The 22,712-nt window shown below is 36.0% G+C and overlaps 1 protein-coding gene across 6 annotated transcripts in view; it reads right to left on the reverse strand.

Annotated features, from left to right (window-relative positions):
• MLLT10 (MLLT10 histone lysine methyltransferase DOT1L cofactor) overlaps positions 1-22,712 on the reverse strand; it is a 127,190-nt gene that overhangs the window by 53,002 nt on the left and 51,476 nt on the right. For 5 of the 6 annotated variants that reach the window (XM_088150390.1, XM_088150388.1, XM_088150387.1 and 2 more), the window contains one exon: positions 13,870-13,965. The exons of the other annotated variant lie outside the window; for it this stretch is intronic. In XM_088150390.1, the coding sequence (XP_088006516.1) occupies positions 13,870-13,965 (96 nt within the window). The remainder of the gene's footprint in view (positions 1-13,869; positions 13,966-22,712) is intronic. 6 annotated transcript variants of the gene reach the window in all.

The following is a 22,712-nucleotide window of genomic DNA, read 5'->3' on the forward strand; positions in this document are numbered from 1 at the left end:
TAGTATGATCAATTAAGATTGTTCCATTCCACAAATGCATCAAACACAGCATTTTGCTATAAGTAATAATAGCAACTATAACTAATAATATCACAAATATTTACAATGTAATTTAAGTGTACATTTTATGGCTGTTAAATTTAAAATACAGGTGAAAGCATGTATTAGAATGAGTAGCAGTACTGAAATAATCAGGCAAAGGATGCATAAGAGAATTATTCATGACATCTGTAAGTACTTATCCCATTCAAGTAACCATGAGGAAAGTGGTAGTAATAGTCCAACATAAATTGGCATGGAAACTTCCAGGGTTAAGCAGCTGTAGCCATCATAGTTCTGCTTTTCTTCTATTGGAATAGCATCATGCTACATATCCATATCAAGAAAGCTTTAGTAGAACTCATTGAGATATATAGATACTGCAGAATATCCAACTAGTCATAACCACAATGAAAACAAGTACCATCTTGCTTTGGATACCCAAGACTCTCACCAGAGGAGAGGCCCAGAAAGCATAATCACTTTCCAAATACATCTTGTCATGTTCCTGGTTAATGGAGTCATCCTCAGAGGAGTGGAATCAAGATGAGGAAATAAGGAAGAGTCCTGATCCTAACAACAATGGTAAGATAATATGAGGCCCTTGTAATTCATGACTTTGGCCCTTGTAATTCAAACCTTGAACCAAAGTCTGATAAACCCAACCCATGGGAATACTCCAATTATCTTGTAGAGTTAGAGAGCAGGAAGGCACAGATACTTGGCTCAACAGAGAAACACCTAGCACAGACAAGTCTACATGGGAACAGACTAGTACTAGAAATAAGGATTGATCAATGCCAGCTGTATTCAAGTGGAGACTTTCCTGAATTTAAGGTCCCGTCTGAATGCAGTCTTGTATTGGAACAACTCTCCATTATAGCCACACCTTGTATTTTAGTATAAATAACGTAATTCAGTATTTAGCTCTTGCTATGAAGTTTTCTTGGAAACTACAACCTTGCCTAATGCTGATGACAAACAGCACCTTGCCCTGTGAACTCAAGCTACTGGTTGGAACTCTGTTCCCTTTGAACTCAGAGTGTATTTATGACTGCCTTTGCCTATTAGATTTATGATCCTTGAATCACCAGTTAAATGACTGCAGCCTGAGGGATCCAAAAGACACCTAAACCATGAATCAGCTCTGTCTCAGACTGAAGAACCATGTAATAGAAGCACGTACAGTTGTGGTACTCTGGGTCACGTTCTCAATACCCCAGATAAGGATAACTTATGACCCAGAGTACTACAATTTTAAGGACGTGCATAGCACATAATGATATCTTGCCTCTGGGGCAATCTCTTAGGCAACGTATGTGTATCATCCCAACTGTCCACTTGCACCACAGAAAGATCACTCTGTTATTGGAAGCACACCTATCTGCACATAGGTACTGTGTAGTTCTGCATACAGCTGCTTGATGAAAATGGTTTCCACAATCACCTGTATCCTTTTCCCACAGCCAACAGAAATATGCTTGCACTATGCAAGGAGCTTAGTTCAGTAGTCCAGATGACTGGGCAGTTGGAAGCAATGTTGTTACTCCTAGGTTTTGCTCTATTTCTAAATTGTAAATTCATGTTTTGGTTGTGCTCTTGTTTAACTTTAGTGACATTATTAGTGGATCTTTTTTTTTTCCTATTCTGGAGAAAAGTGCCATTTAATAACCATTTCCTCCTCTTCTATTCTCTCATTGCAAAGCCCTCCAATCTTTGGATCAACTGTGACAGTTTGCTTTCCAGTTGATATAACCAATGAACCAGAAATATCCTTTCCTGTATGTAACCAATACTATAATGGCACTGTTTAGTAGATCAAGCTTCTCTAAAGTACTAATTACATGGCAGAAAGACTAAACTACAGGTTCTTAGCAGAGGAGGCTAGCAAAAAAGAAACATTTGAGATCAAGATTGATTAGCAAGTCTGTGTTCAATTTCTCATTTTTCCTCTGAATTCAACTACAGCTCCACTTTGGAGACATGAAGTACATCAGATCAAATAACTATTTCACAGAGTCATAGAATTGGAAGGGGCCATAGAGATAATCTAGTCCAATCTCCTGTTCAGTACAGAATACACTAGAGCATCTCTGAAGGGTAACCATCCAGCCTGCATGAAGGCCTGTAGCAAAAGAACCAACCATTTCATATGGCAGCCTGTTCCACAAGCTGACAGCTCAAGTGTCAAGAAGCACCCCTGACATATAACCTGAACCTACTTCATTGTAGTTTTAATACACTGCTTCTGGTCCTTCCCTCTGGCCAATAGGTAAGTCCACTCCCTCTTTTATGTGACAGCCCTTCAGATATTTCCACTTCATTTATTCATAAGCTAAACACAAGCAGATCTTTCCTATTAATGCATCACAAGATAGCCGTTGTCTTTTTAACAGTTAAACTGCTGGCTCATGTTTAACTTACACTTGACAAGGACACCCAGATCCTTCTGCAAACTTGATAGGCATCCCTTGATCCAATACTGATGTTGAAAAGCTCAGTAGGACATACCCCTGTACACTCTGCTAGATACTGAAATGGAACCATTAATGAGTACTCTTTGGCTGTTGCTACTCAGCCAATTTTGAGTCCATCTAATATTGCTATCAAATTTTACCTTTTTATTAAGAATTTCATGAGAATCCATCAAAGACTTTGCTGAGATCCAGATACGCTATACACTACAGTATTCCTCTGATGTATTAAACTAGTAATTCTTCCAAAGAGCTAATGACACTATACACTCTATTTCTATGTTTGAGTTTCCAGTAGTGTTTTTTTTTTCCTTTAGTAACTTTTGAGAAGTGGGATAACTCTGTCAGTAAACTAAAAAATACTGTTATCACAACTAATTGTATAGGTATGACAATTTGTAACATGCACTCCCCTGTATTCCTTTCAACAATCCCAGCTTCTGCTCAGTAAAAGGGGAGGATAATTCACAGGTAGAACCCACCTTGCCACTGGTGAAGGAAAGTGTTGAGTAGCTGATTCATCAGTTATGGACTGTGAGAAACTTGTTCAGATATGGGTTAAATTGTGGCTTGAGAATGTGTGCTATATTCTTCTATAAGTATACCACTGAGAACATAGTATCAGTACTGTGCTCCAAAGCATTAATTTGTCCTGCTGTCAGTAATCCTTTTATATATGCACCTTTCAGAAGCATTGTCCAAGTTACGCAGATTCTCTTAGGACTGACTCTGTGCATTAGCAGATTGGTCTCTTGGATGCTGTATGGAGCCCACCAAAACAGTACTCCCCACTGTATGTTCAGTGTTTCCTTAACATTCCCCTCTATCCATCCCAGCAATAAGCTTCTGAAAAAATGACTGAGTCCAACTCAGTCTAAGAGTTCATCTAAGAATTCCCAGGCACTTGTTTCTTTCTAAGCTCTTTAGCCTCAGTTGGAATCAAAATACTGCCATTTGCATGGAGACCTGCCCTCATGAAATCACTTCTAGGTGTCCCAAAACAGAGTGCATAGACAAGAATATACTAGTACATGGTAGGGACTCTTGCAAAGTTATAGCCTACATATGAATATATTTCCCTGCATTGCTCGTAGTTTGGATAGGGTTACTATTGTTGTGGACCTCAGAACTTCCATGTCTGGAGCTGGGGTCTTGGTTGTCAAGGAAGTAGAACCACTTGAAGTTCTGGAAAGAGGTGATATCTGCTCCGGTGATAACTGCTCATCTGCTTGGGCAAAATCACTTCCACTTCCCTGGCAGAAGAATCTTGTGCTCCATAATGCAACTATTTTCTATTTGGTTAACTGCCAATTTGCTGTAGAAACATATAAATTCAAGACTTCATTTTTCCCCAAGCTTATCATCTTCTCTATACAGTAGGAATGGTATGTTAAAAACCCTATAGTGTGTGTCTCTTCAGATATCCATGATAGGACAACCTCATTCCTGGATGCATTTCAAAATTCCTGCTGATCACTGAGCCATGAAGACCCTCCCCCACACCTCTTTCAGTCCAGAATTTGACCAGTGTAACTTCTTGGATATCTGTCGAGTGTTCTCAGGCACAGACACCTGGGAAACAGATGACAGAAAGCCCTGGATGTATCTGTGAGCTATGATGGGTGCCAGGGAAAAAATATTTTTCAACATATGACAGAGGCTAGAATGGAACCTCTGGGAAATAAACTTTGCAATAGGCAATAAATAAATAAATTGCTTAAACTTTTTAAACTCTTCCCAAGGAAGATTGGGACACCTTTAGTAATGGGAATGGAAGTTTAGAGTGACAAAACCTACCACCAGGCAATACATACTTTGCAGTCAAGAGCTTGAGTTTCCAAAAAGATTCCCAAAAATGTACAGTACTGTGAGGGGACAAATTGACAAGAAAACCTCTCACATTCTAAGAAATTTATATACCTCTAATTTCTAGGCAGATGGTAACATGTTCTTTTGAATGTGCAGTTTTGCTGGGAAGCTCATATGCCATGTAGCTAGATGCTTTGCATTGGGATGGAGAGCTATTCAAGGAATAGTTGCCAGGACAAGTCTTTTATGCAGATGAAAGCAGGCAAAGTGCTAATAAAAAACAAGATTTGGAGTGGCTAATTTTCTAGCCACTCTTGCCCTGTACTTTGCAGATGATTTGGGTAGAGATAACTAGAGATAACTCACAGTTTTGCATTTGAATGTAATAACAAGCCATAGTTTGAAATAACCTGAAACATATAAGCAAACAACAAACTGCAGCTTCCAACTGTTGGAAAACAAACACTGTTTGCCTCTATGAATAAGTTCTTTAGAGCAGATACAGTTTTGCACAGGATGACAGCACAACAAAAGGAATCCATTAATATTAGTTTATTTCTTTTGATCAAGGATACATGTAATTTAAAATCAACAGAAACTACAGTGTTCAAGAAATGAAACTCCATCAGCATTAATTTTATAAATATTATTTTAAAAACTATATTCACCTGTGAAATGCTTTTAATACTTGTGAATACAAAAATTGGAAACAACATATGAAAATGTATACTGCTTTACAATTAAAGAGAAAATAACTTATTCAGAATTTCCAGTGCTTTAGATTCAAAGATTCTTTGATGCCTAAGAATTTTCCATAGATAAATAACATTTACATATAGACCACCCCAACACAATAAACATAGAATTACTATCTATATATATTAAAGGAGACTGTAACCTTCATTATAAATAAAAATACAATATTAACTTCAGATATTATAAATATAGAAAGTGGCAAGGAAACACAGCTATGCTCATTTTCAAAGCAAAACATGCATACAGACAATATGTAATAATCACTTCATATAATTTGAATTTCTAGAAGTTACAATACATAATAGAGATGTGAATACCTCAAAAAGGATTTAGAAGAAATGCTTTGGAACTTGCATGAGCACACAAATTTTCTGCTATAGTCTTTTTTTTTTTTTTACTTCTGCTCAAGCTAAGGAAAGGTGAAACTGCTTTAAAAAGTCAAAGCATTAGTTCTGAATTAATTTTCAAAATGTGTACCCCAACGAACAAGTCACTTTTTTACTAAATTATTCTGCTTGCATTTTACAAGTTCATAGGATGAGAAATTTTAAAAGATTTTTCTTTCAGTTGATAAAAATTATTGTAAATTGGTTCAGAAATTCTATTCAATTATTTCCAAATCGTAATTTGGTGACTGAGCACGTCTTACATTTGGATGTTCTTCTTTCCTTCCTTTCTTTGTCCATTCAAATTTTTCATCCTTTTGGTGGTTAGTGATAACTACATTTAGCATAATATGAACCAATAAATCATACTGCTAACTATTGTTTGCTCTCAAACCAAAGACTGAGTATCAGTTTCAACTTCTCATCTGAGGACAAACTACAGTTAAAGTTCAATTCAAGTACAATTATATCGGTTTGGAGAGAACATCCTAATCAGTTATTGCTAACAGCAAAAAGAAGAAGAACTTATGGTCATCAGCCATTAGAACATGTTACTTGTTATAAAACATGTTACTTGTTATAAAAGCAAGAATAACAATTTATGCAAACATATTTTTGTGGCTTATCCTATACCAGTGTTTCTCAACCTTAGCAACTCTAAGATGTGTGGACTTCAACTCCCATACTGGCTGGGGAATTCTGGGAGTTGAAGTCCACACATCTTAGAGTTGCTAAGGTTGAGAAACACTGTCCTATATACTAACACAACATCAACAACTTCAAGAACAGAAACTACTGGATATAAATTTGAAGAAAGTAGGTCAATAGCCTTATAAGCAGGCTACTGCAGTGAATGTACACTCACCACTACCATGACCGATGTAGTGGGTGATTTAACCAGGAGAATCTTAAAGCTAAAACAAGTAGTCAATGGAAGTGGATAAATTGAGTCTTGTGCGCATTCCCTGTCCAAGCACAATGTTCCTTTTGCTGCAAAAGTATCAACACTGTTGTTAGAAATATTCCTATCTACTATTTATAATTAGCAATATAATATGCAAGTGATTACTTTTAGCACTGCAATTCACCATTTGCCTGAAATCACTAACTACTGAGCCCTAAGTTAATACCGCCAATGGCAAACCATGAACGTTATGCATAGAACTGTCATTATTCTAGCCTTGAGAATTTTAAGATTCAGCTAATTTATACAAGTGAATTACACAGTTCAGCTCTTAAGAAATGTAGCATTTGCCATAGAATAAATAGCTTGAGAAAAACAGACAAAAAGGCTAACTTCAGGCCAAGTCCATAATTTCTTTTAAACTTCTATATTCTCTTTAAGTAAGATCGTATATGAAGTGCAATATATGATAGTGTATTTCTAATAAGGAAGCAGCATGGCAATCACAATACTGCAAGTTTGCTTTCTTCTATCCAAAGGTAGCAGCAGTAAGTCCTACTGTAACAAGAAAGCCAGTCAGGATCAATCCCCTCAAGTATTTGCCTTGGACTAAGAGGGCGGAGTGATGGCAGGAAGAAAAAGTGCAAAGATAAAGCCTTTGCCAGCTATTTTTTTCTATAATTCCCTCTCTCCAAAACTCCCCCATGTAGAATTGCACAAATGTTACCAACTGACCTAAAGCTTAAACCATATAACCCATAATTCACACTAAGCACAAATGCAAATTTCAATCTTAATTATACAATAATCTGAAATTGTTATTAGTGGTTCAAAAACTTTAACTAAATGGTGCTTGGAAGGACCATTTTTTAAACATGTTTTATTCTGGATACATCTGAATGAAATGTATTATGTGTCTCAAAGACTACTACAAAAGATATACTAAAGAACACTTAGCTCAGCTGAGTACAATGAACATAACTGACCTACTGTGTAGACTATGGCAAAGGAAGAAAGACTTCTTCCCAATGCATTACAATAATGTATTGTATTGAAATTTTGAAATAGTCTATAGTAATTCATTCATTCATTCATTTATAGATCGTCCACTTCCACAAAAAACTCAAGGTGGCTCACAAGAAGTATAATAGCAATCATTAAAAACAATCATCAATGATTCCACATTGCAGATCTTTCATCTTCAATTTTAGTAAAATGCAAGTTCCAGTTATGCTTATGATACCTACTGTCCCACTACAGCTATTTCATAACTCCAGTAGAAGACAGCAGTCGGAGGCAGCCATGTCTCATAGTCAAAAAGACAGACTGCTAGTCTCTAGTTCAATCAGAATGTCACCAAAGTTACCATGAAATTCAACCTATGCGTTTCCTCAGAAGGTCCTGCAATCCTTTACAATAGACATGGGGCAGTCTAACTAGTTATGGCATATCATCAGTCTGACAACTCAAATACAGTCTCAAAAGTTTTATATGCTACAACAATTAAAGAATCCAGTAATAATCCACTTATTAAGGTCAATGTAATTCTTAAAGCAGTGGCATCCAAGTAGTTTCTGAAGCATGCATATATCCCTATGAAACAATTCAGTAACTTTCAGCTGCGGACAAGTATACATCGGGACCACAAAACGCAGCATCCATACCAGGATAAAAGAACACGAAAGACACTGCAGACTACAGCAACCAGAAAAATCTGCAGTAGCTGAACATGCTCTCAAGCACACTGGACTTAAAATCCTATTTGAAAACACAGAGATACTGGACAACACCAACAGCTACTATACCAGGCTATACCGGGAAGCCATTGAGATTCACAAACACCAGCACAGTTTCAATAAAAAAGAGGAGAGTCTAAAAATCAACAAAACCTGGCTACCAATCCTGAAAAATACAGCCTGCAAAAGGTCAACAAACTCAGCTCAACCACCAGGACATGTGAACAGTTCACACAATGAACTTGCTAATCACCCCCAGCAGCCCCTCGTTAACAATTCAATAGAAGAAAAAACCCTGCCTAATCCCCAGGAAGATACACACAGATTCTGACACCAAAACAAGCAGCCACTCAGTAACCCAACCCCCACACCCCCAATCCCCCTTCCCCCCAGATCTCTATAAATACCCACAAAAGGGTCCCATCACCTGGGCACAGAGAGAACTGCTCCTGTCTGTGCTCCTGCACTCTGAAGATGCCAGTCACAGGTGCTGGCGAAATGTTAGGAAACAAAACTGCCAGAACACGGCCACACAGCCCGGAAGACCCACACCAGCCATTTCAGTTACTATGTTTGGCTCATCGAAATGTCAAAGTTAAAGCTTAACAAATTATTGTAGTAATTTAAATGTAATTTAAAGAACAATGGATACTTGCTTAAGTGAAAATATGTATTTTACCAAATGTATTTTGTCATTCATTCCAAGTGAACCTAGCAGACTAGGCTAGAACTCTTGTTATGTGATGGCTTGTATGTTACAGAACCCACAGTTTGCAGGGTTCCTTTCTAAGCCATGGTACTTTGAGAGCTATCTCACAATGTAGAAATTTCATCAAAGTAATATTGTCTTGGATCCTGATGTCCATGCCTGACTTGTACCAAGGATCTGCCATCTGTTCTTTTCATCAGTAATTGCATTTCCTCTGGATTAATCTGTTGGAAAATGGATGGCAAAGGTTTGCAAAGGTTTGAAGCAAGAATCAAGTGTGGTCAGGGCCAAAAGTGGATTGGAACATCCATTCTGTCTTGCTTCTTCTCTCTCACCAAACTAGTAATGGTACCTCAAACTGTTAAGGACAAGCATCTGTCGGGCAGAGTGATAATCACAAACACTCCTGTTTGTGCAGAGCACAGCAAAAACTCCAGGAAAATATTAGCCATGATATTTTATATAATGTATAGCCCTAAACAATGCCTCTGAAGGACAGTAGCAATAGCTACCAATAATTATACTGAGATTAGAAAAATAATCCCAATAAAAAACATTTCTTCTCCTAGAAAGCTAACTGATAAATATATACAATAGTGCTTAAAAGTTTGTGAACCTTTTGAATTTCCAATATTTCTGCATAAATATGACCTAAAACATTATCTGTTCTCCACACAAGTCCTAAAACTAGATAAAGAGAACCCAATTAAATAAATGAGTCAAAAACATTATACTTGTTCATTGATGTATTGAGGAAAATTATCCAAAGCTACATATTCATCCAACCAATAGTTCACTACACCCAAAGAAACATAAAGACTGAAACTATTAGTTTCTAAATGTCTTGTCCAGCCTTTTAACAATCATAGTTATTTCTGATTTTCACAATTTTTAATGAAATTCAATCAAGGTATTTGAACACATAAATATAATTATAGAAGCAAATTGTTTGTTTTTTTACAGGTCAAGGAAAGTCTGTCAGTTTTAAAAACTTAATTTTTATGCTATAAACCTTCTAAACATTTAAAAGCAAAATAAGTTCAAATAATATTTTTCACAACTGAGATGTAATACAATATTCAAACAGGATAACATCCTTTTCTAAATTTCAGGCAAAAACCCATCACATTTTCTCTGCCCCAATTTCCCCCCAACTCAAAGTTCAATATTTTGAAATCATTAAGCACTGTTAATAATCTTTGGCTCTTTTTAACATCCAACAGGCTTTCCCCCCACTAATCTTTTTGTATGGCAGCAAACCACAGGTTTCCCTTCAAAGGAGTTAATATATATCTGGGGCATGGATAATGCTGTTTTGACTACATAAAAGCAGACTAAGAACAGATCTGCAATAAATATATAATGCTAATGCTATTATGCTTACTAACAGAAACATTTTTTTTTTACTAAATAACGTCTAAATTTATAAGCATAAAAACCACAATAAGCAGCATGTATCACGTCACACAGAGAAAAATAGTCCAAAAGCCATCATTATCCCAGAGCAGGACAACCTTTCCAGCATAGAGGCAGTACTTCTAAAGTCATACAATGACGTTAGCTGATTGCCTGCTCTCCCCCACCCCACCCCCTTTGATGGGCTTGGTAGAATTTCTGCTGAAAAGCAGATGCGTTAGAGTGCCTTGCAGAGGCTTAATCAAACTGGAGGTCCTCTAGGGCAACAAACTGTGGACTGGGGTGCACATAGTCCATAGGTTATACCTATCCTAGAACCAATAATAGCTAATACTCTTACAGGTAGTGTTCACTCAGCGACCATAATTGGGACCAGCAACTCCATTCCTAAGTGCCACAGTTGCTAAGCGAAACACCATGTGACTACAACAGGCTTACATCTTCATTTCCCCTTTGGTCGTTAGGCAAATTACCACAGTCGTTAAGCAAAACATCACGTGACCATGACCTATGATATTACTTCCACCTTCTCTATTAGCTCTGCTTGTTTCAAGCCAGTTGCGCAGCACACAAATGGTGATCATGTGACTGCAGGATGCTGCAACAGTCATAAATGTGTGCTGGTTGCAAAACGTCCAAATGGTAATCAATGACTACGGGATGATGTCGGATTCATAAATGCAAGGATTGGTCGCAAAGCTTTTTTTTTGGTACTGTCATAACTTTGAGCAGTCATTAAACGAGACAGTTAAACGAGGACTACCTGTATTAATAACTTGAAGTGACAAATGCACAAATACATTGGCCATGTAGTCCAATGTATCCAGAGGATACCAAGTTGAGAAAAATGGGACTAAAGTGAATAAAAGGCAACATTTGCTGAGTACAAACAAAATGATGTCCGTGTAGAAAAAAATCCCTAAACACCAAGACTAGCTATTTTGTTTGTTTTTTAATACCAGTAGTCCACAGCATGTGACTGGTAAGTCTATTTCTAAACCTTTCAAACAATTTGTTATTTACCATTAGGATCAACAGAAACCTATGCCTAAATCATTAGCTTTTCCATAAAATGTTGAATTGGAAAATATTCTATTGTGTTATACCAGGGTGTAATATAATGCACTTGATTTAGATTTAGTGATCTTATGTTTAAAAAGTGGCTCATTTATATACATATACACATTACATCAAAAGTTTTACAAACAGCTACAAGTAGTCACACTTAATATTAAATTAGAAAACTAAATGAAGTGTTATTTAAATGTTGTATTCAAACAACTCCATAGTTTGAAATCATTTTGATTAGAACTTCAAATATATTTCTGTTTATTATCATTGTATTATTTAATATTATGTTTACTATCATTGTATTATTTAATATATCTTTATATTTCATCCTCAAGGAGTTTATAAAATATAAAATGTCAATACAAACAGTACATTAAAATCAAATTAAAACAGAGGATAAGAAAACAAAACCAGAAACAAAAAACATTTTTCCAACATTCATACAAGGGAGGCTTCTGGGTGAAGAGACAGATATTCAGCTGGAGTCTAATAAAAGATGTAATAGCAGAGGCCTCATAACTTTCAGATGAGAGAGCATTCCACAGTGCAGATGTCTCCACTACTGAATGGCTTAGGGCCTGATTATCTAAGGGGCCACACTGGTTACCTTGTAACAAACCTAATAGTCCTAATAGTTGTAAAAGTTGGCATGCCAGGCCCTCTTAACAAAGCTCCTAGTTCTGGCATATAAAATGGGCCTTTTTTCCTGCATTTCTGCCAGGTGATGGAATATACCTTCTCAGGAGATCCATTTGGCCACCACTCTCTCAATGTTTAAACAATCTCTAAAGATGCATCTCTTTTGCTTATGTTAGATATTTTTAGTATTTATTTTAATCTGCATTTCTAACTTTTTATATCAGTTTTGTTTTTAAATTTTGTTAGTTGGCTTAAGCAATCACCAGAGCAGAAAAGCAAAGTATAAACCAAATAAATACATGCATACATACCAGGCGTGTGCAGTAGGACAATCCCCAATTATTTTAGCAACCAACCAAGTCTATAACCATGAAGATAGTCCATACAAGCCTTATACATAATAAGCAAAACCGTAAACCTGGCTCAGTAGCCAACTGGCAGCCAGTGCACTTCGGGGGCATCACATACATAACCAGAGCCCCACCCAAAACCTGGCCACCATACTCTGCATGAACTGCTGTTTTCAAGCTAAATGTAAGAATAGCTGCCATACCAAACACATACATTCAACTAGGTGGTTACCAGTGCATGGAAAATAATACTTAGACTGTTCTTGTCCAAAAGTGGGTCTAGGAGTATACCAACCAAAGTTGACAAGCACAAGAGACATACCAAATAATAAGACACAACAACAAATTATTTTGTTGTTGTTTAAATTAAGATCATTTTGTTAAATTAATTTTAGCATGCTCAGTAAAGTAAGCAATGTTGCTATCTATTAATCTACTAGAAGCATCTTCCTTATTAGTTCCAAATCAAACTACTGCAAATCTAATTCAGAATTGTTCAAGCCACATTCTTCTGTTAAAAAATGTTCTACCTTCAACAAAGGTATGGACAAGTTGTTTTACTACATTTTCTTCAATAATTGTGTTTGTGACTAATAAAACTAAGAATTACTGAATACAGCAAATAATGTAATTACTCATTTTATGAAAAAACAGATCTAGATTTTTTTCTCAGAAAAACATGGTAAGGCAATATTGTTTTTAAAAACTGATAAAAAGAGTCAATTAAGCTTGTCTCCATGAATATTAATTAATATTGCTAAACTTGGTTTCAAAAGCCAAGTTCTCTCTCCAGTGAAATAGGTATTTCACAAATATCACCAACATAGGTTTGTGCTGAACATCTGCATAGATGTTCCTTTCCTCCTATGGAGGCCTAAGTTATATTATGAAGATCTGTTGCTTTAATCCTATACAATAGAAAAACATAATTTTAAGCAATTGTAGATTTGGTATTGTGAGCCAAAAATGTGCAAGTATTCACTTACCAACACAGAATCAACCTTCTTCCCTAAACTATCTAAAATCAAAGTATAAGAAGAATAAGTCAACAGGGATACAATTATTGCTTAGTGATTTGTTTATTTTTACAATTCACTGAAATATTACAAATTTTCATATGAAAGAAAACAACTTCCCAGAATTGCAGTACAGAAAGAATGCTAGTACCATCAAAAAATCAGCCAACAATGTCCACTTGGCTTTCTTCAACTAAGAAGTGAAGCAGGTATATAAAAGATTGTAATAAAGTGTAAGATATGGCAGTGAATACTATATTATTAACGAGTATGCTCCTCAAAATTCAAATGAAAAAGTTTACTAAATTCTTTTTGGCAAGAAATCAATTGCATGCACGGAACCACGCACTGAAATGAGAACACGGGTAAAATGAAATATAAAGAACAAAAAGGAGAGCTCCTTCACTAGATCCCATTATTTCTGAATCAACATGCATAATGTTAATGTAACTGTTTCACACACTGTTTAAACCAAATACCTACATACATTTATTGCTCACTGATGAAACATTTTGAAGGTGCTAAAATGATAAAGTAGATGTGTTATGTAACAGATCCACTTACTTTTTTCTCCTTCTCATGGTGCTTATCCTGAGAGTGAGAGGAAGAATCACTTAAACTTTGATCATATGACCTATTAGATCCCCGTTTGCTCTTTTTCTAAAAAGATAAAATATATATTCATGAAACGAATATAAATAAAAAGCCATCTAAAAACTAAGTCTGACAGCCACATCACTCAACACACACATGGTCTAAACAAAACTATTCAAAGAAAAATGGAGAGCCTAAATATTGTTTATTATTTTTATAAGTAACTTTATTAAAATAATATAAAATCATAATTTTCTTTTGTGTATGTATTCATACACTACTATGCTAGCTCATCTTCTGTGTGTAAGGCTGCCATTTTGTAGCTTAAAAAATTTGTATCTGACAAGTAATTTCTATTTGTTTTCTAGTTGATGCTGACTATTAAAATAGCTGAAGAGAGTAAGAAGACCAAAGTCCATTTCAAAATCAAAGCATAAGTGGCCATGCATTGAAATCTAAGAATCAGTATGTATAAAGACTCAATTATATGAAATACCAATAGCTTCTAAAGCTTAAATATAGCATCTTGTAGACTCTTATTTTTGTTTGGGTTTTATTCTTTGTGCAGCATTTATATCCAGAGCATGTACACGCTTTTAACATCTATGGTATCAACAAATACATGCTTGTAATATGTATGGTATCAACAAATCCCAATAAAATACCATCTTATAGATTATCTGTTCATAATACTGGAGGTCACTGTGAATAATTCCATTTCTTTAATGTATTAAAAACTTTTTTTTTCCAAAGATAAGGTTTCAAGTTTTATATACATTGGATATTTTGGTGGGGAGGGGGACTTTTTAATTGAAATTACTTTTGTAAGGTTTTACAGTTTAATAATCTCCAGATGGAGATGTCCAGAGAACTAGAGATGAATAAGTTACTTACATATAACTTTAGCTCATCAAATGTGCTGTGCAGGTTTTGTATCTGCACAGAGCTTTGTTCAGAAGCTGAAGGGTGTTTGGCAGGATACATGCTCCCACATTCAGTGTCAATGCTTAAAGGACATACTTCCTTCTTTCCTTGCTTAGTTTCTAACAAGTGTTTCACTAAATATGCACAGAATAGACAATCAATTACTGGGAAACAACTACAATGGGGAGAAGAGTCAATTATGAGACTACATGGATGATCACCCAAAGAATTACAGATACACTCAAATAATTAGTTCTTCACAATCTTTGTGAAAACTCAGTCACCACAGAACAGGACAAGCCTACCAGGAGGGAAGCCATGATAGGACTGATAAAAACCAGTGGCATCCAATCTCCCCCTCACATCCAAACAACAATGCCAGGCATAAATCCATAACTGTAATCAACTAACTATTCAAAAACCCTCAGAAGTAGCTCTTCTCCCAGAAAAGCAACAGAAAATATGATGGCCCTAATGGAATGGTCCTTACTGACACTGATATAGATAATGTGGGTAATACAGCATAATGTGATTGGAAAGATTACGCATTTGCCAACTGTCAGAAAAAGACAAGGAACCCTGTTTTGGACTTTCATAGCAGACAATGAATTGTAATTTTTAGAAGGAGGTGGTCCTACCTATATAGAAAATAATGGCACTATGAGCATCCAGGGAGCAGAAAGACTATCCTAAGTATGGATGACTGGGAAGGTCAGATGTAAGTGAAAGGGGATGCTTAGACAAGGTAACATCTGCACAAAGAACCATCATAACTCTATGTAAAGTATGCTGGGTTAATTTATAAAATACAGAGTTCACTAGCACAGCAAGCAGACATGAGAACAACATGAAACGAACTTTCAAAGACAACTCCCTGGAAGCATATATTGCTAGGGTATTAACAGGCCTGGACATTAAATGATCAAAGCCACAAACTCCACAGACATACTGATTTAGCTACTATAGGACAAAACTTTAAAGTTTTGTCAGATAGCAGAACATATTGAATGAGATTTCAAGATAACTGCCAAACAAACATTAATAAAAGTAGTGTCCTCCTCTTTTCAAGCAAAGTAAGAACTGCAAGGCATCCTTGTATAGAGCAGATACTTTGTTTATTTACAGCCACGCTGGCTCCCAAATACACATCTTTATACAAAGGATAACCAGTTTCTGAGCAGCTTTCTACAATTCAGATGAGGAGAATATAAGATATGTATCCAGCAGGTCATGAAGATGAATATCCAAAAATCCAAGTTACACACCCCATCTGACAGTAGATCCACCATGTCTGATATACATGTTCTGGAAACTGACAAGATTCACAAACCACAGTTAGTTAGACTATGTGGAGTTCACAAGGATACAGTTTGTATTTCTGAGAATACCATATCTTCAAAAGGAAAGGGACTGAGAAAACAGAAGACATTTAAATCAAATGTAGATGCAGCTGTTTTTTTGATAAAGACATGATAGGACCTCTTCCTCTGAAAGGAAAGCTTACCAGTTTTTATTTTAAATAACTTACTCTGTCACAAAAGGAATGAGTATCCAACCATTACTAAATCTCAGGGATGTCACTGCTTTCATTATAAAAAAAAGTACTTTCATAGGGGTGCTCTCACCAGTGTGTTCTCTTTTTGGTAGGATGATTGATTCATCATGAATGAATTAAAGAAAGCATACTTTCAACTGCCATCTGACTGTCCCATTCCAATTTGTTCTGGTTTCTTGTTGTTTCAAATTTAAGATTCCCTTTTAGCCATGTTAGAGCATGTTTACAAAATACACAATAATGGTTATAAATGTATTTTTTCTGAAGGGACAATTATTTTTTCCCTACATAACTGTTTGGTTCCCTTTGTTTTCCCTCTTCCTGGAGGCTGCAACAACATATAATCACACTCACTCTATCAATTTAACAGATCCATCCTGAACCACAGCAGATACCAGAGTACATAAAAACATGGCTGGATTCTATCTATACCTCTGATAATTTGTCTTCTAATAAAACCAAGTTACCTGCATCCTTGCAGATGGAAAAGCTACTATAGTAAGTGGGCAGGTAAGATTCAGGCTCTTGGAAGTCATAGATTCATTACAGCAGTCAACTTGCTGCAAATGCTCCAAGACCATTTCACGTGACATTTTCTTCCAAAAGCAAATCCCGTCTTCATCTCCTTGCAACTACTGGAATATCTGACTAGTGGTTAAACTATAAACTAGTATCCACTACAATGTACAACTTCAGAGGCTAACTCCCCATCCCCTGATCCGGGCTTTCTATATGACAAACACAGATCACTTCCCAACAGCATGAGATTTCTTACTGTGGGTCAGTTTGAATGCAAACACATGCTCCAATGTTTGGCAATGTCATGGTCTCTTCAGAAGAGCTAGACCAGATGGACCAGCAGCCTGAAAAGCTGGCAAGTAATAAGATACCTATAACAGCTTGGGGAGATAATAAGCCCCAGCAGTTGGGCCTGATTCAAGTAATAGGGAATCAGATTCTGGCAGGGTGTCTAGCCCAAGAACTTCTTGTTGAGAGAAGAGGACAGCAGTAATGCCCCTAACTAAGCCATGCCAGAACTTGAGACTATGGAAGAGCAGCCTTCCACTGCTGTCACATCCTTTGAGACAGGCAAATTCAAAAAAGAACCACTTGGGTTTCTGAAAAGATCTTTGCTGCTAGTAGGGGAGTGTAACAGAATCTTGAAAGCCCTCCAAAGTAATTTTCCAGCTCAACATATCTAGCATAATTAAGGAAAAACTACACTGATTCCCTCTCTCATGTTTTTGTCTCCCCTGGACTCAGGAATCTTTTATGTTATAGTTAGGCTCCCTCTTTCATGTTCCCAGGATCTCTTATTCCATCACACATGCTTTTACTCCTCTGCTGGAAACAATTTTCCAACTATAGACCTGTGTTCCTGAATACTTTTCTTTCTGCCTCTGCCTTTCTCCTGTTAGCAGATAACTGACAACTCAAATTTCAAGACAAGTTCTATTGCCCTCTAATTACCCCCAGTTATTCTCAGGAATTTTACAACATGCCAATAAAACCTTTCAAATTTTTATTTGCCTCGCTTTCTGTTTCAAATTGGTTGGCACAGGACAGTCAATAAGGAAGATTCTTCATGCCTTCAGTCCAATACTGATTTTTTTGAATGGCATAAGAATTTGATTAATATGATGATCTGTCCTTTATACAAATAAGCAAGGAAGTATGAAGCCCCAAATTTACTGGAATTCATATTACCTTTGTGGGATTGGTAATTTTTCTACCACATATCCCAGCAAAACAACACTAGAAAATAACGGTGGGCTTAAAGCAGGAACCAAAATAGTATAATTTTCTTAACAATTATTAATTAGATCCTTGGGAAGCTGACAGGAAAGAACACATTGTACACTGCAGACAGTCAGTGCTTGCCACCCAAAAAATTCTCTATTCTAGCACTTAAAGTAAAAATATTTAATGAATGTATTAGATGTGTCATATAATAATTTCTTGGTAAAGATACTGGCTTCGTGGATAAGACAAGCTAATCAACATTAACTTGGGGTACAATTCACGGTGTTGCAAACGCATTTTATTTTGAAGTGCCAAGCTAGTTCCATGTGTTTAAATTCTTACAGGAAATGTTGTTAGCCAGCTGTGCAAGCCTTATACTCTGGATTTATAATATAAATAAGCCACACAATGAAACTTTTTTCATAGTATCTAGTTTCCTGCCATCATAATCAATAGGAGTTAAACAAGCTTCCTAAATGAGCCACTTCCACAACTGAAAGCTAAAGGAACACCTGAAAGCTAAAGGAAGAACCTATGTTTATCTCCTGAACCTGGTATGGATTTTATTAACATCTGAAGGTTAAAGGACCATATTTGTCAAGATTACATTGCAACCTACAGCAATGTGCATGTTTGAGATAGAGAGGTGTCCAGCTGGAATACTCTATCTCTGATAAAAGGGGATGGTTGTTAACCAATAGGTAAAAGGTATACCATGTAGAAAATCAGTTCTGTTTATAGAAGAACAGTCTTCATAGAATAAAGAGGAGTATGTTCCATCACTGCTAGCTGAGGGAAAATGGGGAAACTATGGCTGAATATGCAGAGCTGGACTGAACTGGTATAAGTCAATGCCAACTCTCAGATAATTCTCCATATCACAGCCCAAAAACTAATAAACTTGTAGAACTGCAACAAACAATGATCTAGTTTGATATTAAAAAGAGAACAATACGTAAACCATTTGTGAATTCAGGGGTGATAGAATTCAGAGGGTTGGTATCACAAGATGAGAAGAAACTCAGAGTGATATCAAAGTCACATTAGAAGGAAAGTATAATAGATGATATCAAGGGCATTAGTACTGGAAGAAGTCTGTAAGGAGTGTAAGGAACAAGTCAGTACTATTAATACTAATTAAATTAATAATTAAATCAAACCACTGGCACTAATAAAAAGACTAACATTTCCATCACTAAAAGGTTCATATAGAAAGGTGCACTGGGTACCACTGCCACAACCAGAATAGCAGATACAGCAGATGGAACCATATCTAATAAAGCCTATCAACTGGACAGTTCTGCAACTTGGGCACAGAGACTCTAGCTATGGCCTACTATTAATGTGATTGTTAGAGAGTATAGCTGAGGAATTACTGGTGAATAATAATGAGATGCTCATTCTCATCCACAAGCCCCCTGGGGATGATAATATTCTGGGTTCTTATTCACTGTGTTCCTTGCCATGCTATTCAGTGTTCTTGCAAAAGCAAGATGGAATCCCAAGGACAAATGCTCTCTATAAAGGACATTTGTGTCCAATTGAGTAGTTTGTATAAAATACTGATACACCAATAAAAGAAGCAACATGAAAGGTAATTTTTAACATAGTTTTTTCACAGAAAATGCTATCACACTAAAAATAAAGCACATGCAAACTTCTGTAGATTTCCTCTTTAGAGTAAGCCAAGTAATTCATACATCATTAGAAGAGCATCCTAGGATCTTTTACATTTTATTACTACAACTGAAGAAAATTATACTACATTTAAATCCATGCCACAAGTGAGACACTAGGGAAGCATTTCCTTGATGCATCATGGCCAAAACTATTTTAAGTACCAATGCTGATAATTGAGGTATCACTGTAGCTAATTACAGAGATGACTCCTCTTTCCTTTTCACATTTCTTTCTACAGTTGCGCATATCCATCAAAGTGACTCCTTGCCTTCTCCTTCATAGATATGACAGAAAGAAAGGATTGGCCTAGGGTACATGTAGAGTTTGGAGACTCAGAGGACTATTGGTATCTCAATCACAGTATCAATATCAATAATCTTACCAAAAAATCCAAAGTTCAAAGTTGGAGCTAGGTCTGGAACAACATTTGGGACTATTAAATATTGCTCCAAATCAAAGGAAACATGATATGCACCTGAGTGATAAATTAGCATTCCAAGCCCAGGAGTGAAATTCTTGGCATAAATCTGAAACAAAACTAAATTATGCTGATTGCAGAAGTATCAGTTGTGTGAAGCAATAGTTCACAAAAGAAAGAGAGCTCAAAGATTCAAGGAATAATTCTGATCAGTAAACTTTTGGAAGTAACACAGAAATCAACAGAGAAAGCAATAATTCAGAAGTAAGAGCAAGTTGTTCCCACAATTAGTGAAGTTGTAGAACAATTTTTTAAAATCATATGCTCCAAGTCATCCAATGAGATGGCCAAAGATATAACAGATAGTAGAAAAAACAAATGATAGACAGAGGTGAAGAACAGGAAATAAAATCAAATTAAATCAAAGCAATATTTGATAAATAGATTGGTAGACATGAATGCTTCTAAATGTTACTACAGTAGCCAAAAGGAAGACAACAAATTATGCTTTTTGGTTTTGTTTTGCATACTTCCCATTTTCTTTCTTTTTTAAAATTTTTATTCTTATGCTTTTTATTTTCAATGATTTGTTGATTGCTATATATTAATTTAATTTTTTTTAAAAAAAAGAATTGAGTATGAAGAATGAAATCATACCTTTTCAGTAACGGAATGGAAGCATGTCTCCTATCAAAACGTATTTCTGCTCAACAATATTCTAAATGATACTGTGCAGAAACAGAAACTATATACATCATACATAAATACCATAAAGAAAACATTTAGACCCAGTTTTTTAGAGACAATGAATTGAAAGCTCATATCCTCTACCACTGAAATAAATGCCTATACTTTCTTCAAGCACTCCTTAAAAAAATAAAAGTTCAGAAGAGTTGAAGTTTTTTTTAAAATAAATATAATTCCATGGCACTATACTGTTATTTTGATGGTTACAAGTAGTAAGACATTCAGCATGACAGTCCCATTTGCAGAGGAGCCTAGCCTATATGTACAAAATCCAAAATACATAAGTCGCAAGCATATACTCCACACATGACAAAACCTGAATCTTACAAATTGCAGTTGATCTACATTTTCCTATATTAATGTGACAATCTGTAATTCAAAGATGAAAATGATCCAATTCCTTTATCATGCATGCTTCTTTAAACATGTATGTAGTACCATATACTACAGAACCTACATTATCAGCTCCATGCATGAACACTCTCATCATGTTATTATTAACAGTGGCGTGTTAATATTTTATATAAATAAATGTTTTTTGTCAGTACAAAGTTGTACAAATGTACTGAGGATGAATTCAGCACTAAAGTACTATGTTACTTGAGTTATGCTTGTTTATGCACTGATTCCCAGAACATCTCATTGTCCTAATGGACAGCCTATACACAGGACAAGAAGCTACAGTTCAGACAAAACATGGTGAAACAGACTGGCTTCAGGTCAGCAACCCTGAAGCAAAGTTCTATACTCTCTTATTTATTCAATCTAGATGTTGAATATATATTGAGGGCAGCTGGATTCCAAAATGAAGACTGTGATTTTAAAACTGAAGACAGAATGTCAATAACTTGCACTATGCTGATGGCACTACTCTGATGACTGAAAATGCAAATGATCTGGAAGTCAAGGAGCACAGTGGGGAAAAAAAAAAGGGACTAAGATTAAATATGAAGACAACCAAACTAGTTACAATAGGTACAGAAATATGCGTTAGAACTGATGATCCATCTGAGGTTAGCTTCTGCCTTTATGATTGATTATCAATAGTTAAGGAATCAGCAATTAAGAAATATGTCACAGACTAGTACTTGGTAGGGTAACAATGAAGGTCATGGAAAAAATATTCAAATATCGTGACATGTTTATACCTACAAAGGTCTTTGCAGGCAATGGTCTTCCTTGTGACACCCTATGGAAGCAAAAGTTGAACTTTGAAGAAGCAGGACAGAAAGAGTACTGATGATTTTCAATACTGGTGTTGAAGCTGACTCAAGAATACTATGGGTGGTCAAAAAAACTAACAAATGGAGCATAGAACAAATCAATCCAGAGTTCTCACTCAAGGCACAAATGACCAAGCTCAAATTATCAAATTCTGGACACATTATGTGAAGACCTAACAATCTATAATGGGAAAGATAGAAGGAAAGAGAAGAAGAGGATGACCACTGCTAAGGTGGATGGACTCTGTTACAATGGCAACAGATGCATGCACCTCTGAAGACCTGAAGGGCCAGGTTGGGGAAAGATCATCCTGGAGAAGGTCTACCTATATGGTTATTGACAGTTGATACCAACTTGATGGGATACAATCAATAATTATGCACAGGGTTTAAAGTGTTAATGAAAATCAAATTGGATAATGAGAGTAACTGAATGAAACAGATTATTAAATGCCTGATCCAAATATAAACTGAAACAAAAACTTTCTGCCAGCAGGGCAAATGAGAACAAAATCCAAGCTAA

The sequence above is a fragment of the Python bivittatus genome, unplaced genomic scaffold (assembly GCF_059951505.1).
Source record: "Python bivittatus isolate LINGU-HERP-01145 unplaced genomic scaffold, Pbiv_v1 ctg000610_np1212, whole genome shotgun sequence".
In the NCBI taxonomy this organism is placed as follows: Eukaryota; Metazoa; Chordata; class Lepidosauria; order Squamata; family Pythonidae; genus Python; species Python bivittatus.